General features: G+C 39.2%; 1 protein-coding gene across 5 annotated transcripts in view; it reads right to left on the minus strand.

The window, feature by feature from the left end:
• Positions 1-12925, minus strand: part of Ptprr (protein tyrosine phosphatase receptor type R) — a 211154-nt gene that overhangs the window by 24539 nt on the left and 173690 nt on the right. For all 5 annotated transcript variants that reach the window (XM_040754844.1, XM_040754843.1, XM_040754845.1 and 2 more), the window contains 4 exons: positions 11618-11804; positions 8553-8637; positions 5208-5287; positions 4604-4741 (listed from right to left, as the gene is read on the minus strand). In XM_040754844.1, the coding sequence (XP_040610778.1) occupies positions 4604-4741; positions 5208-5287; positions 8553-8637; positions 11618-11804 (490 nt within the window). The remainder of the gene's footprint in view (positions 1-4603; positions 4742-5207; positions 5288-8552; positions 8638-11617; positions 11805-12925) is intronic.

Below are 12925 nucleotides of genomic sequence, written 5' to 3' on the forward strand. Positions count from 1 at the left end.
TATTCATTTAAAATCAACAAAATGTTTGCTGTATGAGTTAAAGCTAAGTACCATCACATGAAAAATGGCTCTGGACTAAAGATTCAGTTTTAGGCTCTGTTAATATGTGAAAGGGATAGAATGGGAGCTTGTTGTCTACAATTACTTTAATAGGTTCTATTATTCCTAATGTATCAGCTAAATATCATTAACATATGCACAGTATGTTCACCATTCAATGTATCATTTGATCCCTTGCATAATCTTCTGAGGTTTGTAGTTGTGGTAGTTTGGATAGTAATGGCCCCCATAGGCTCATATGTTTGAATGCTTGGTTCCCAATCAGTGGGACTGTTTGGGAAGGAGTATGAGGTGTGACCTTGCTGGAGGAGGTTTCAAAAGCCCACACCATGCTGAGAGTCTCTCTGTCTCTGTCACTCTCTGTGTCTCCCTGTCACTCTCTGTGTCTCTGTCTGTCTCTGTCTCTGTCTCTGTCTGTCTGTCTGTCTGTCTGTCTGTCTGTCTGTCTGTCTGTCTCTCTCTCTCTCTCTCTCTCTCTCTCTCTCTCTCTCTCTCTCTCTCTCTCTCAATCTCTCTCTCTGCCCGATGCCTGCAGATCAGGATGTAAAGCTCTCAGCTACTGTTCCAGCACAATGCTTGTCTTCTTCCTGCCATGATGATCATGGACTAACCCTCTAAAACTCTAAGCAAGACCTCAAGTTAATACTTTCTTTTATGAGAATTGCCTTGGCCAAGGTGTCTCCTCACAGCAACAAAACCCTGACTAAGACAGTAGACAAGCTGAAGGTATCACTTGTTTTTAAGTCATTTTACAGGCAAGGACATAGAGAGCCTGGCGATTTATTAGGAATGACCTTTTCTCACTCTGAAGTTATTAAAATATACTGATTTATAAAAAAATAGATCTTAAAACAAGATCGTTGTTCCAAAGAGTTTTTCTCCATTTCTGGGTGGAAGAATAGTACAGCAGAGGACATGAAGTACCTCTGACATCCATTTGTTACCACTGGATTAACACTCTTGTCCAATCATGTCTGTAATGAGCTTCAATAATGAACATAACCACCATCATCACAGGGTATCAGTATAAATTCAACATGGTTGCTCATTTTTCACAGAATCTAAGTGGGAATTTTTTTCTTGGATTTGGGGCCTATATTTCTATTTCTGTGCTACACAAAACTTTTTGAGGGGTAAGGGGTTTGAGACAGGGTCTGGATATGTATCCTAGCCTACCTTTAAATTCAGGATCCATCAACTTTTGAAAAGGGTGTGCTATGCACTTAGCTAAACTATTGGTGAAAAACAAAACTAACGAAGAAAACTATAGTCAAATCAGGCCAATGAGACAAATACAAGGTTTCTATAAAGCTTAAAATCCTAAAGATGATTCACCACCAATACTATTTTACGAGCTTTTCTGTATGCTCTCCAACTTAAAAAATGAAATGGGGGATTTTGATAATGTGAATATACATTTTATAATCTGGAACACTAGTTGAAGAATAACACCCCCCAAAACAAAACAAATCAAACCAAACAAACCTCAGCCCTCTTATTAAAAGGTGAATTTTACATGTGTGTATTTGCGTGTATGACCAGGCATGTATGTGTGTGCACATGTGTGTGTAAACCATAGGGCAGTCTAGTGTGTTGTACTCTAGGAGAGAGGTTAGTGGTTCTGTGTGCCTGCGCTGGGGTTCCAGAGAATGATCCAAGTATGGTGCTGTGATGTGTCAAGTACCTTGAGCTGAAGTGGCAGCTTCAGAACCCAAGACTTACACTTCCTGCCCCAGCCTTTCAACCCTCAGAGCCCCAGGAAGTCCCAAGCTGACGCTCCCTCTGAAGTGCCCTTATCTGAATGAGGGAAGATCTTCCACACCCTCCCTAGAATCTCCAAAGGGAGAATCACCAGTGGAAAGAAATGAGAGCTGACACCACGCCCAGAGCCCAATGAACTTTGTATAAGACTCTTATCTGTTCTTCTGGCCCATTTATTTCCCCTTAAAGTAAAGCAATTTCTCAGAATGGTTATGGTGGCTTGCTTTGGTAATCCCAGTACTCAGAAGGTCAAGTGGAAGGGATGATGAGTTTGAGGTTAGTCTGGGCTACCTAGGAGTATCCTGACTCAAAACAACTAATACATATGAGTAAACAACACAAAACACACAGAAGACTGAAACCTAAACAAGAACCCTTTCCCCAAAAGCATTTCTAAACAGCTTACACCACCTACTTTATTCTCCCATAGGAAAACCGTATGTAAGGTTTTTTTTTTGTTTTTTTTTTGTTTTTTTTTTTTGTTTTTACGAGACAGGGTTTCTCTGTATGGTTTTGAAGGCTGTCGGTCCAGCCGGGCCTCGAACTCACAGAGATCCACCTGCCTCTGCCTCCCGAGTGCTGGGATTAAAGGCGTGTGCCACCAACGCCCGGCCGTATGTAAGTTTTTAAAACTTATTGGTTTATTGACTATTCACTTTTCATTCTTGCAATGTTCCAGAGTATCCACAATGTTTATATTCTTCTCCTTGTGACTGTATGTTAGTTTATTCCAGCAGACTCAGTTTCTGAAACTTCAGAGAGCAGAGGGGAAGATCCTTTCTTCCAAATTTCTAGTTTTGGGATCCCTAGGACCTACATAGTCTAAGCAAATACTCCAACACTGAGCCATATCTACAGTTTCAACCACTTGCCAGTTTTGATCCTACTATTACAGTTACCTTCTTTAGTAATAGAATAATTGATGCTAAAAGAATGTGAACACTGTTTTCTATATTACTTTTCTTCATAGGGAATTCCTTTCATGCTGAGTCTCATTTGAAAAATGAAAGAACTCAAAATTGCCTGCAACCAGGTCTCTTTTATTCTCAGAAACTCATTTTTCAGCTCTAGGGCTTCTTTTTTTTTTTTTACCTTTTCTTTACCCTCATTTTGTAAAAAGTACCTGAGATTATCGGCATTATTAAAAGGAAGATGGTGACTGTTCATTTCTTTATTTATTAGAAAGTGAACAGTTCATAAACATATAGAGCGTGGGAAACTTCTAAAGATATCTCCACCTCCGTATTCTTTGGAGGAAATGATTTTTGTCTATTTTAAACAATGACACTGAGAACAATTGAATGCTGGCTGGTGTTCAGTAGCCAGCATTTTCCTGGTGGTGTGAACCTACAGTGTATCCCCTTTAAAGCAAACTTGTCAGTATCATGTTGATCTGTAGAACATCAGAGTTTCCTATATGATATTACATATGTAATATGCCTGGGCATAACGGATTTTTATTTTAATTTGAAGGAGAAGGAGTGGTTAAAAAAGTTGTCTTGTACTGTTTTGGATTGTGACTGCTACAGGAAATAAACAAGCAGCAGATTACACAGCAAATATATGACATGCTTGACTTTCATATTCCTGGGAGTATATCTCAAACATTAGAAAAGATAAGAGGCCAAACGCTAAAAATGAAAAACAAACCAATAAAGCACACCTCTAACTTCTGAGTTATGCAGTCAAAGAGAAAAACAAAATCCTCAACAGCATTTTAATGTGAGAATAATAAAAAAGGTATTCTAGCTTTCGCCAGATCCACACGGCTCTCCTGTGGATGCATTGAAAACAAAATGGAAGCAAAAAATTAGTGAAAAGGAATTCTTCTCCCTTGTGGGTGCAGGGTAGAGAAAGCTTGCACACCCCCAGGGGTGTCCCTAAATGAAACAACTTCAATAAGAAAACAGTGGAAACAAATATCAGCTAAAGTTGACCATTAATTATTTCAGTAAGATGCCTAGCACACAAGCAGTGCCTGAGATGGTAGCCCCCAGGAACTGCTTGGTCTTGTTGTTATGGTGTAAAATACAGAGTAAGTCTTTCTTGCAAGTCAAATCCTTAGAAAAGATCGCCAGTGTGGAAATAAGTCTACATTTGTCTGTTTTGTGGGGATTTCTTACTAGAAGGCCATTGGAAAAGCTGTTTAGTTTTTTTAAATCACTTCTCTCCAATGTTTCTTTCAGTCTCGTTTTCCTATGCAGTCCCTCCTTGTCCTCTGTTTCATGTTGTCACCCATGCCTTCTCCCCATCATACTGCCCAGCCACTCCTTCCTCTTGCTCTGGTTTGTATCCAACACCATCTATCCCTTCTACTATGCTGTAATTAACAGATTCATTGCGTCTCCTACTAGGAAGTTAAAATTATCAGTGAAGGGATCTTGGTATATTTTATTTGCTAGCATTTATTATATATTTATTTCTTTATGTGTATATTTCAATACATACAACTGCCAACAAACAGAATGGCATCTCTTAATAAATAAAAAAATTACTTGCTTTTGAAATAATTTTTAATTCCCTTGCCCTTTATGTCTTTACTGAGATATATGTGTGCAAATGAGATACATGTATGCCGCATGTGCTAAGTTGCCTGAAGGAAGGTTGTCACTCATACAATACCCACTATCATTTGCTGGAGGTATAAAGTGACCTTATCATTTCACATCTATGTTCCATTTTACGGGGATATTTGGGAAGTCACAGTGACCTCAATTAGTCCAGATATTTCCTATAGCAGGAGTAGCATGTGTGACATTCAGAACTGGGCTAAACATCCTACCTCATTTTTCTCCTTGAGCTTTGTGATCATAACAATCACGGGGCTGTCTTCCTGCCAGACCATCTGCCAGAAGTCGTTCACAGTGTTGATCATGGGGCCCTGCGTGGCGATGAAAGCCTTCTCCCTCCCATTGTAGCCCTGTTTGGAGTAAAGAGACAAACACATTAGCTTTTTCGTTCAGGGATTGCAGAGGACATTTGTGTGTGTGTGGGTGATCTTCATAATAACAGAGTTGCCTTGTCATTAGCACCACCAGGCACATATGCAGTACTTCCCAGTAAATCCAGCTTGCTGTTTGGCAGTGAGGTTTGGAAAGTTCAGTTTTATAGAGTGTCCACATGGAGCCTGTACTCAGGGACTCATAGCCAAGGAGGACTCACTGTAAACTCACAGCCAAGGAGGATGCACTGTAAAACACCTATCACCGGAGTTGATGTGACTACAACATACATGCACGAAAAACACTAGTGACCAGATTAAAGAGAATTCTATTCTGGGGAGAGAAGAAAGAAACAAAGCTTGGGTAGGTATTTTTTTTTTAGGGAAAAAGGAAATAAAATAATAAGTCAATATGCCAACCAGAAAGAAATGCATAATTACTCACCCGAATGTAATTAGCGTTAATGTAAGTACTCAACGCATCAGTGATATTTTTTTGTCTTAAACACACTCTGCTAAGTGGATCTAAGGAGGGAACCAGAGAGAACACATTGAGTAGATTTACTTTCCAAAAAAATTCTCTAGAGCAACCCTAAGCAGCAAAGAGAAGTGTGTAAGTTCAAGGCCATTAACACAGTGTCAGTGTTTGTCTTGGATGCACGTGTGTGTCTATCTCTTGATCGATCTGTGGCTTTTGACTTTCCCCGTTGACCCCTGATTCTGACATAGGTCACGTCATGTTTCAAGGGAGTTCTGATTCTTGATTCCTCTCTCATTTGGACCCTTCTCTTTTTCTTTAGAGTTTGAATGTGCAGTCCTACTTTCCTTCCATTCCTTCAGAACAAATTGGACTGCCCAATTTTTTGTATTTTTCTTTCTTTCTTTCTTTCCTTCTTTCTTTCTTTCTTTCTTTCTTTCTTTCTTTCTTTCTTTCTTTCTGTCTTTCTTTTTTTCTTCTTCCTTCCTTTCTTTTTCTTTTTCTTTCTTTTTTTTCAAGACAGGATTTCCCTGTGTAGCTTTGGATGTTGTCCTGGAACTAGTTCTTGTAGAACAGAGCTCTGTCTGCCTCTGCCTTCCAAGTACTGGGATTAAAGGTGTGTGCCACCACCACCCGGCTGTATTTCACTACATCATCCAATCCATCTCTTCAGGACCTAACCATGCCTGGTTTTGATTTAGATAGACATTGTATTCAAAGAACGAGCAATAAGCCATTGACTATTGGTTATCCCATATACCCACAAAACTAGGTAGCCTTACCAGTATGTATACATACAGACAAACTTCAAACCCAAGGGCTTATTATGTGCTGTAGCAGTAAAGGCAATAATATTTAAAGTACTGATCATTTGCTAGTATAAATTCATGTGACATTTCAATTTTGTGTCACATTAAAGTCTAAAATGAGCCACAGAGAACAGCTATGTCTGTCATTGCAGTCCCTTCTGATAGTAGGAGCCAATGGTGTGGTGTGTCCAAACTATCTGTTCTGAGTTACAGTTTGTGAAACAAGAGTGGGAGACATTTTCAGGCTACAGATACTTTCCACTGAGAACACATCATCTGCAACATCATTGTCAGCAGAGGCATCCTGGACCAAGCGGTCCACCCAGTTCTAGAAGTGGAAAAGATGACACAGACTATGTAGCTCTTATCTGCTATCGCCCAGGACAGGAAACAGAGAAGGCTGAACTTTGAAGTAACCCGAACAAACTGAAAACTCTTTCGAAACCAGAGGACTTATAATCATTGCAGTGGGGACATTGGTCCTGATTACTTAATGCTTGGTATAATTTAGAGAAAATTGAGAGACAGAGAGAGAGAGAGAGAGAGAGAGAGAGAGAGAGAGAGAGAGAGAGAGAGAGAGAGAGAGAGAGAGGGGTGGCGATGCACACCTTTAATTCCAGCACTTGGGAGGAAGAGGCAGGTGTATCTGTAAGTTCAAGGATAGTCTGAGAGTGAGGGAGGAGAGATCCTTTTCACCCTCTTCTGGTATAGTCATAAATAAAATACCTTTTGATAATGAACTATACCTTAAGAAATAGAATTAACTATTTTGACTCATTGAAAATACACTCCAGCAGAGTTATTTTCTGCCAGTGGAGGAAACCCATATATAACATTGATAGTAATTATTTATTTGACTTTAGTGTGTTTCTATCACCACAAATATTAAAATGTATTGCATCTTTTTTTGTATTTTATATCTTAAGAGAAAACTAATAAAATACTATGCAAATGTCAGTGCATTTTCCTTTTTAAAAATGAACATGAATTAATTATAAGAATTGTTTTAGTGTGACATTTCCATATGTTTACATAACATTTTTTTGATCACAGTGCCCCCCATTAACCTCTCTTGTCCCTCCTTGTCTGTGTACTTCCTTCTCTTCTCAAAAGTTTCTTTTTTACTTCCATGTCCTTTAAAATATATCTTGATTCTGCATATGAAAAATATTTATCCTCTAGTTTGGCTTAGTTCTATCCATTCTCCTGTAATTGACCCACTTATGTTCTTCTTGATGCCTCACTAATACTCCATAGTGTGTGCATATCACGTTTTTCTTTGGCTATTCATGTGTTGATGGGCTCCTATGCTGACACTATAACTTGTCTATTATGAATAGTTTCACAATAAAAATGGCTAGTTTTTTTTAACAATGTATCTGTTGTATGCCTACTTAGATTGTCTAGAGGATATAAACATATGGACCATATGATAATTATGCTGTTTTTTTCTTAAAGTATCTCCCATATTGATTTCCATAGTGGAAGGAATTAATTCATTTCTTTCACCAATCATGTCGAAGGGAACTCTTACTCTGCCACTCACCAGCCAGCATTTATTATTACTTAGTTTTCCATTCTAACTTGGGTGAACTGGAATCTCAAGGTAGGCTTTGGTTGTTTGTTTTCCATATTTGTGTGTGTGTATGTGTGTGTGTGTGTGTGTGAGAGAGAGAGAGAGAGAGAGAGAGAGAGAGAGAGAGAGAGAGAGAGAGAGAGAGAGTCTCACCATGTAGGCTAGTCCCAAACTGTGGCACTCCTCTGGACTCAGCCTCCTCCTCAGTGCTGGAATTACCAGCATGTGTTACCACCCTACCTCAATGTCATTCTGATTTGCATTTCCCCTATAGCTAAGGATGGTGAACATTTTTCATGTATTAATTGGCCATTTGTAATTTTGGGAATTGTCAAACTCATGGCTCACTTATACCAACACATTGAAGGAATGTGTTTGTGGCTCATCTGTCTAGAGTTACTGCTACAAGATGTCTATGAATTTTGCCAAAGCCTGAACTGTATTCATTTGTTTATTGATGGGAAATGTTCCCTCTCTTCCATAATGTGTCACTTTCTTAAGATGACATTTGAAACATAAAAAAACTTTAGTATTTCAGTGAAGCTCATTCCACTTGTCTTTTGATGGCTGGTACTTTTGGTGTCATCGAAGAAACCATTGACTACTTTAAGCTTATGAGAATTTGTACCTTTTCTCTCTTTTGTTTTTAGCTCCTATCTACATGCAAGTACCTAATCGACTATGATGAAAATCAGTTTAGCCACGGTGTGTGATGCAATTGTGACGAATCTTCTGGAACTGTGAACTTATCATTGTGATGAAAGCAACATGAGATAAAGTTACTCTGCTTCAGATAACTTTAGCACTGACTAATATTTCTACGCCAAGTGTGGCATCTATAGAGTGTTACGAGGGTTGGAAAGGGTGAGGTGGAATTGAATGGGTGATGTGGTTTTACAAGGCAAGCTATCAGCTCAAGAAACTTACTTGGCAAAATGGTCTTATAACGATTTTTCGTTCCATGACGTGGAATATCAATTTCCTTGGGATCCACAAAGTTCATTGGTATTTCCTGCAAAAATAAATGATATCGAGTTGTGTATCTAATGCTGACACAAAAAAAATCTTCACAGGCGGTGTTGGCTCTGTGATCTACTGGACTTCAAAGTCATTTTACAAAACAACAGACCATCCTGCTGGCTGACCAACATCTTTCCTTTCATAAACAGGTAAGATGCAGCCTATAACCTGGCTACTAAGAAGTATCACTGTGTGTTTGGAAGTATCATTTTGTGTGTAGTCACCATAGAGACACAAAACACCCTGCTTCAATAGTAAGCATTGCTGTGACATCACCTAGGAAAACACATTAAACACACACACACACAAACTATATATATATATATATATATATATATATATATATATATATTCAACTTTCTCCAGAAAGTTTTCATAAGATCAGCAAAAATTTAATTCTTTTAATGTCAATTAGATTTTTAGAATCATTAAAAATCCCCCATGAAAGTGATAACTGTAGAAGGATTTTGTTGTTGCTACTGATCCACGTGCTGAAATGCTTTTTAATGAAGACCTCTTTATAATTGCACTGTTTCATTTGTGTTATAGATGGGATACCTTTGGGAAAAGGGGTCCACTTTTCTCCTACTTAAGAAGAAGACAATATTCTGATCCAGAAAGAACGTATATCACATGGCTCAAGCAAGCAAAGAGGGAAGAGTTGAGATAGAAGTGGCTCGACATCCCTCCATGAGACCTGAAACTCAGAGCATCCTCCATCCTTGTATGACTGAGCTCAAGTCATGAGAGAGAACTTTCCAAAGGACACGGGCAAGTACTTATACAAATACAGTATTTCTTAACATAAAATTCTTAAATGGACTGAACAAATCAGGGTGACATGGAATAAAATGACTTGTGTTGTTAGGTGATTAATGAGCATTAAGCTCTTCCATCTTATAAAATATCTTCCTCTTATAAAATAACAAATTCACCTTGTTGTTCTCATGAATACATATAATGTGCTTTGACTACACGGTCTTCCATTTTTACCAGTTCCCTTTATACCAGCTTTTGTTGGAAAAAAATAACAAGGAAACAAGGAAGCTCATGCAAAACTTCACCCAAGTTGTCTCCATAGTCTGCCCATCTGAAAGTTCGAGAAGAGCCAGGCTATAGCATGAACTGAAACCTTTGTTACAGAGAACAACTTTCTTTTAAAAGAGTCACTTCATTAATTTTTGACATTTTAGACATTTAAGATAGTCTCTACTCATTGAAACACTTAAGTTTCTTAGTTCCTAGTCATCAAAATAAAGTTGTCAAATACTCAAGGGAAAGCATTTAATTTGTTTGCTTGTTTGGGGCAAGGTCTCATGTAGCCTTGGCTTCCCTCAGACTGGCTATGGAGCTAAGGGTGACCCTCAACTTCTAATCCACCTTCCTCTACTTGGAGTGGCATGCGCCAAGATTTCAGGTGCATATTATGCTGAGGATCAAACACAGGGCTTCATGTATGCTAGGTAAGCACTCTGTCAACAAACCCAGCTCCCCAAAGCACATGTTCAGTTTTGATAATTTAAACAAGTCAGTCTGCTTTGACAATGCCAGAGGGAGGGTTAGATTTTTATATCTTCCTTTCTTTCACTTTGACCTGTTTACTGACACACATTGACAATCTGTCAGGATCTTTCATTGTTGCTCTCCTTGTTGGCCTCATCTTTCCTTCTGGGGAAGTATGCCATGTTAAAGGCTCTTTCATAAACGAAGACATAGTGACAGCCCCAGAACAGGTGCTAGGTGATTGTGCTGTGCAGTGTGACCATTGACTGCCTCTTTCATTCTGGGTTTCATTAGCTTCACATATAAAAACATGACACACTACGGCATCTCATTTTTAAAACTCCACATTGGTGTTTAGTTTGGAAGCTTGATAATAGCTGGTGTCACTAACAGGGAGTCTAACAGATCACTGATATTTCTCTACTAATCCAGTTCCAAATATCTGAATTGACCATAAAACCATCTGCTTATTATACTTGATCACTATAGATTGAGCTGTGTAACTGCTGTATGATGTAAAGCTATCAGGAAATACTTACAAAGTAGTCTCCCACCCCATTTTCTCTGTGTGTAATGTTTTACTGTGCATTAAGTTACCGGATGCAATGCTGAGTTTTTAAAAAGTGAACGTCATACAACACTCACCATCATCTTAAGCCCTTGGTTGGTCTCTCTTGAATTCTGTCATCCAAATTAAAAAACAATAAACAAAATAAAACAACCCTGAGTACTGCTCCTAACTTCTATTCTGTTGGCTACCTCATTTAATGAAACCAACATGCGGTGCCATGTTACAAATTCTCTCAATTCTGTGAACATATTTTTAGTGTCAACACCTTACGAGTTCTGGTTTCCATGGAATTACCTCTAGAGCCTCCACTCTGATTCCTTCCAGTGTCTGGGGATGGCTTTTCTCCCATGCAAGTACTAACCAGGTCTGACAAGATCAGAGATCTGGTGCGTTCAGGGTGGTATGATCATAGACAGCAGTGGCTTTTCTAAAGATCAGAGACCTGGTGCGTTCAGGGTGGTATGATCATAGACAGCAGTGGCTTTTCTAAAGCAAGGTTAAATCCTGTTCCTAAACACATTACAATTTGTGTTGTTTTCTTTTTTACCTTCTTTATCTTTTGAGGCTCAACTTTTGCCACTTCCCATTTTGATTTCAGTGCTCCAGTAAACCCGAACAATTCAGTTCCCCACAATCACAGAAAGGCTGTTTCCTAATCATGAAATGCTTTCCCGGCTCAGCTCTCCAGTGCCACTGCACCAGCCGCTGACTCTTACAGGCTCCCAGTCCGTTAAGAATTGTGTGAACAATCAGCAGGGGCTGAAACAGGGTGCCTCTAAAGCCATGACTCTTCACCTAATGCCTTGCAACCATTTGCCCACAGTGAGCCCCTTGGGAGAGGGCAGCCCCATTTCCAGCTCTTGTGCTGAGAATGCTGAGTGAGAAAGAGCAGGCTCACCATGAATTCACTTTGAAGTAAGTGGGAAGTTGCCACGACGTCTCTCAGCTGTGGCCTTGTAAGAACGCGGCTGGCTGACTGCAGGTATTCCATGGCTATCTTCTCCCGGGGGGTAGGGATGGCCACGAAGGGGTCCACATTCCCCAGGCTGCTCATGTCCAGGGTAAGAGATACATTGGACCCTCGTCTACATGGGGAGAGAATGTTATTACATTTAAATATTACATGTATCGTTCTGATCACACAGATTGTCTTTTTTTTTTTTTGCACAAGGGTTCGAGATGTATATCATAGTCATTAAATGCTTTGGCCATTTCACAATGTAGGTGTTCTTCAAAATAGCACATACTATACCATAAACGAACATACCTTTTATTGGTTAATTAAAACATAATAAAATTAAAATAGCAATCTCTATGGTATTTCTAATTATTGCATTAATATAGAATGTTAATATTTTAAAATGTATGTGCATACATAATTGTACAACTGTAACATCTCGATAAACCCTTTACAGCAAGTGTGGTGGTGCCTACTGGAAATCCTAGAGGTTGGGAGATCAGAGGAAGGGGCTCAGGAGTTCAAGTTCATTCTCAGTTACATAGGAGTTTGAGGCCAACTTGGGCTATACAAGACTACCTCAAAAACAAACTAATAAGAACCAAATCAAACAGAGAAAAAACTTTGTTTTTTTATAAATATATACGTACATTATGTATATGTTACTCATTTTATTTTGTGAAACCTGTAAGAGGCCATAGAGATTACAGACCTATAGGCTAAGTTTCAGTTTACCTTTTCTTTATAATTTTCTTTTCTAGTTTTGGGAAGTAAGTAACAGAAGTCCTTCCTGTTACGTGGACCCTGGTGTACTTTGTAGAAGATGTAAGTCCCTCTGAGCAGTTACAGTAGCTGTGTGAAGAGCAGCTATAAAAGAGCATTGGCAACCAATGTCTGCAGGCTGTTCCCATGAGACAGCATGTGAGAAAAGGAGGCTTAAAGCCAGAGACTGCTCATAGCGATTGTAAGTTAGAGTACAGAGGCGTGTGTTGGGATATTAATAGAGTGCCTGGTGTCTGGTGTCCCACTGAAGTGGAGTGCAGGGAGCAGCGGGTCAAAACACGAGAAGAAAGACAGTAAGAGGAAATTCTGAGCCTAGGCCAGCTCCTCTGAATGGTGGCGAAGACACCAGAAAGGAGTTAAGTGGCCTCGCGCCTCCATCTTAAACAGTGGAAAACACACAACCAGAGAAATCTACTAAACAATCATCTTCCATCAGTTCTGTATCTGCTGTGGATACAGCGGTGG

The sequence above is a fragment of the Mesocricetus auratus genome, unplaced genomic scaffold (assembly GCF_017639785.1).
Source record: "Mesocricetus auratus isolate SY011 unplaced genomic scaffold, BCM_Maur_2.0 Super-Scaffold_100011, whole genome shotgun sequence".
Lineage (NCBI taxonomy): Eukaryota > Metazoa > Chordata > Mammalia > Rodentia > Cricetidae > Mesocricetus > Mesocricetus auratus.